This window comes from Arachis ipaensis, chromosome B01 (genome assembly GCF_000816755.2).
Source record: "Arachis ipaensis cultivar K30076 chromosome B01, Araip1.1, whole genome shotgun sequence".
Taxonomy (NCBI): domain Eukaryota; kingdom Viridiplantae; phylum Streptophyta; class Magnoliopsida; order Fabales; family Fabaceae; genus Arachis; species Arachis ipaensis.
This window is the reverse complement of record NC_029785.2, coordinates 42,022,724-42,027,107: the sequence shown is the minus strand read 5'-3', so window position 1 is coordinate 42,027,107 and position 4,384 is coordinate 42,022,724. Positions and strand designations below refer to the sequence as shown.

General features: G+C 30.4%; 1 protein-coding gene across 3 annotated transcripts in view; it reads right to left on the bottom strand.

Annotated features, from left to right (window-relative positions):
* LOC107629568 (nudix hydrolase 8) overlaps nucleotides 1-556 on the bottom strand; it is a 3,730-nt gene extending 3,174 nt beyond the window's left edge. The window contains exon 1 of one of the 3 annotated variants that reach the window (XM_021120649.1): nucleotides 167-556. In XM_021120649.1, the coding sequence (XP_020976308.1) occupies nucleotides 167-296 (130 nt within the window). In that variant the 5' untranslated portion in view covers nucleotides 297-556. The remainder of the gene's footprint in view (nucleotides 1-166) is intronic. The other 2 variants (XM_021120646.1, XM_016332387.2) reach the window with 2 other exon arrangements.

Below are 4,384 nucleotides of genomic sequence, written 5' to 3'. Positions count from 1 at the left end.
TTCGGTATTTGGTAACATCTTTTATAGTTAGGCAGTAAAAAAGAAACAAAAGAAAGGGCACACATTATTTAGCAAAAAATTAAGAACAAGTCAAATAGCAGTTCATCAGTAGAAGAAAAGCTCACACTACCATTCAATGCAGTGAGAAAAAAAAGATTGGGGTTACCTCTTGGAGACTTGGAAAATCTAACACCAAATTTTTGCATAAAAGCATTGTAAGAATAGGAAGACGATCTTGCAAGAAGAGCAACTTCAGAAGAGGACAGGGAATTGGAAGAGAAGGATTTGAGGTCCATCAAAATCACTAACTTCACTTGTCGCCACAGTTTCAGTGTCCAATGAAATCAAGTTTGCAAATGCGTAGTAAACACGTATATTCACAGAAATCTAGGATTCAATTGCACATATCGAGGACAGATTCATAGGAATAATCTACAAGGTTTTCTATAACAATAATTGATTATGAGAAGCAACAAGCGAAAGCAGATAAATGGTGTGACATTTGGACAAGTGATGCATATATAATGAATCCGAGTCTTGGCGCAACTCTTTTGGAACTGGTGGTCGAAATCAAACCGTTGTGTTACGCATCACATCACTAAAATAGAAGGTGCTTTGTCGTGTTTCTACTTTTGTTTAAAACGATAAATGAATAACTAAAAATATTAGTTAATTTTTTTAAAAATTAATTTTTATTTTGAATGTTAAATTTTAAGTTTTTATTTTTAAATTTAAATTCCAATTTTTTAAAAATAAAGGTTAAAAAATTAGAATTTTTTCACTTGAATGAAATTTAATAAAAAATTATTTAATTATGCATTTTTCTAAACTGAATTCGTTACATTTTTTTAACATGTAAGTCGAACTTTTGAACAACGATTTAAGAATTTAATTATGTAATTTATTTTTACATTTTTATTTTTTGTGTGTTTATTAGTGTCGGATTTATCCCATGATAAATTCGACGAAAATATACATTTTAAAAAATAAATTAATTCATATTGAAAAATTTACTCGATGATCAATTATAATATAAAATAACAAAGAGAAAAATGATAATTATTGTTAAACAAATTAAAAGAAAACCTAATCATTGTGGATCCTAATAATCGTCATCGTTGTTGTCATCTTCCTGGTCCTACTGTGTCGGCAGTCTAAGTTATGGTCTTTTGTTGTTACTATGCCATGTCATTTGAGAGGCCAAACTCATCGAGGCATACAATCTTTTTAGCCTAGGGATTTAGGGCAAGTAGTGCATCCTTTTGACTAGAATTTTCTGTAACCTCTATTTACTAATCCTTTCTCTCTCTGCTTGATATATCAGTGTATCGTGAAAAATTTGCAAGCAGTGAGGTCTACATCTCTCTTGTAATACAACATGCAACCATTCATGCAACAATCAATTTTCATCAAATTTAGATTTAGTTTTAAAACTAGTTTCTTTATCTCATAATGACTCTGAGGGATGCCAGTAGTTTTGAATGGTACTAATTCATTATGAAGGGTGGCCCATTTATCAAAAGACTCTTGTGTGCAAGGTTGTCAAACTCGCAAGTCTAAGCAAACTCGTGGAGCTAACTTAGACTTGACTCGTGGACTCAACTCATAAATTCGTATGAGTTTACATGTTATAAATTCTTTTAATATATATATATATCCGATCTCCCCGACGCCTAGGAAGTTGTCTGGGCGCTCTTCTGCTAGCTTCTTACTGCAAGACATAAAGTGAAAGCCCCATCAAAGGTAAGATACCCTGGCTTTCAGTTGCAGTACTGGTCATTGGTCCTAAGACCTCACTCAAAAGAAGAAAGAGCACCCGAACCAAGATCTGTTGAAAGAAATCGAGTTCCAAAACACATAATAAACTAAAATAAAAGTACAAATTATAATAAATAGCAATTCAAATCCTTAAGTAAGTACAACATAGAAATAGAAGAAATACTAGCAATTCATAATGATGTCTTGAACCAACATTCTCAATCATTCTATCCCTAAATAAACAAAATCAAATAATCCAATTACTAATACTAATATTTAATACTATTAACATTTAATACTATAATAAATTATAAGTTGTAATACTTGTAAAATCTAAATCTGCAAATCTTCAATAGCCTAACCCAATAAAGCTAAAAGCAATAATATTTAAAAAAAAAATACCTGTAACAAACTTTCTAGTGCTTCACCAACTTGTAGACTTACTAGATAGTGGCAGTGGCAGCTGCTACAAATTAGAAGCTTGAATGTAGCGACCGAACAACGTAGTTGAAGTGAATGATGGTCAAGTAGGCAGTTGTGATAAAGAATGGAGGCAGAACAATGCTAGGAGAAGCAGGCGAACAATAATAGCATGTCAGATAGCAGCACGATGGTGAATGATAGACGATAGAAGAACATAGAAAGCATGATATTTGTGACTAAAGAGACTTAAAAACAATGCATAGAGTGAGAGGGGAAATGAGTCAGTGTTCTAGATAAAAACCCTAGGGAAAACGCTTTCCTCTCTTTTTCTTGGGCTAAATGATGTCATTTTTAGCCAAAACTGGGCAACAATTCAGACTCGTTAACTCGCACCTGGGCTCACGAGTTTGAGTCGAGTTTACTCAAGACCGAGTTTGTATTCGAGTTAACTTGATTCCACAACCTACGAGTTTACAAGTTAACTCACGAGTTTGACAATAATGCTTGGTGTGATCTGACGTAGACTTAATACTCATCATTCTAACACAGGCACATAATTTAGAGTGAATATACCCCTCAAATAGTGGTTGTGCAACAGATTCTAACAAATCATAAAATCTCTTTGCTATGGGTTAGACTCTTCTTCAACTTTTTTCATAAAATTAACACTGACTGCATCAAATACCATCTCATTGTATCGTTCTTGGTTACCCTCCAAATTCACCTCTTCTATGTTCACTTCTCTAACCAAGTTCACCCTCTTTGACCGACCCTCAAACTTATTGGCAATTGGTGTAGACCAATTGATTTCCTACTCATCAACTTCTCTGTATTCAATTTACACCAATACCCATCCTTGAACTTGTTACAATACGGGTGAAGGATTATATTTGAAGCTCCTAACCGTTTAGTTAGTTGACACTTATAGCATGGACACCTAGATACCCGTTGAGACTTAAAAGGTTCTATGTTGAACACATATGCAACAAATTGATCAACACCCTTAAAGAACTCATGTTTTAGGCCCAGTTTGGATAAACAACTTAATTAAGTTACTTTTGAAAAAATAGCTTAAACAATAAATGGTTATATTAAAAGTAGCTTATAAATAAGTTATTTTATGTTTGAATTTTTAGTTCTAAAAGTACTTATTTTATAGAAATGTGATAAAAAAATAGTAGAATTATAAGAGAAGTCATTTTTTTTAAATTCTCTATAAGCTTTTAAATAGCTTTTTAGAAAGCTGATTTGGTTTTGAAAATTGCACTAGACATTAATACTACTACTTTTCATAACTCAAAAGTTCAAAAAAGTTACTTTTGAAACTTCCCAAACAGGCTCTTAATCTCCCCGTTTACTGTTATCCTTATCATACATCCATAAAATGATGACTCAAAATTATTTTGTCACAAACAACTTAGAATTCAACCAATAACATCACTTAAATTATTAATTTTTAAAAAAGAATTGGTAAAATTTTAACTATAATTAGACACATCGATCAAATATAACTTTCAATTTTTATAAACCAAACAAATTCAACAACATATACGTAATTCAACAAATGTCTTTAAGCAATGTTAATCAAAACTCAGTAGAATTTTTCCTTAATTCAGAGGACTCCACCAAATTTAAAAATCTCAATTTTCATAAAGTAAATAATTGCAAGCATAAATAAAACAAGGATGCATTCAAACAAATACCAAATTCTAGCCATTATAGTATGCATTCCTTTATTATTCTATAATTTTTTAGCAAACAAGAATTTTAAGAAGGCACCATTAGATAACATTCTCTCACTTTCATCCTAAAACTCTATCCTAAAAAAATTAAATCCAATATAAAATTTAAACAATTTAATATCTTCAGAGATGGAGAACTAATTTGAGTACTGCACAAATAAACCCACAAAATTAAATATAACTGCATGAACAACCCATAACTAAAACTACATAAAAAAAATTAAAAAAAAATTAAGTTAATAACTTCACTAAATTATATAAAGTAACATTGAACCTAAATAATCTTAATTACCTTAAATTTTATTATAACCCCATAAAATAGCATAATCTAAAATAACTAAATTTTTATTAAATGAAACAAAATCACAACTGTAATGACTATGTAAAAATTCAAAACATAAATATACATAAAAATTATTTTAAATTTTGATTAAAATTAACATATTAAACATAAACAATAG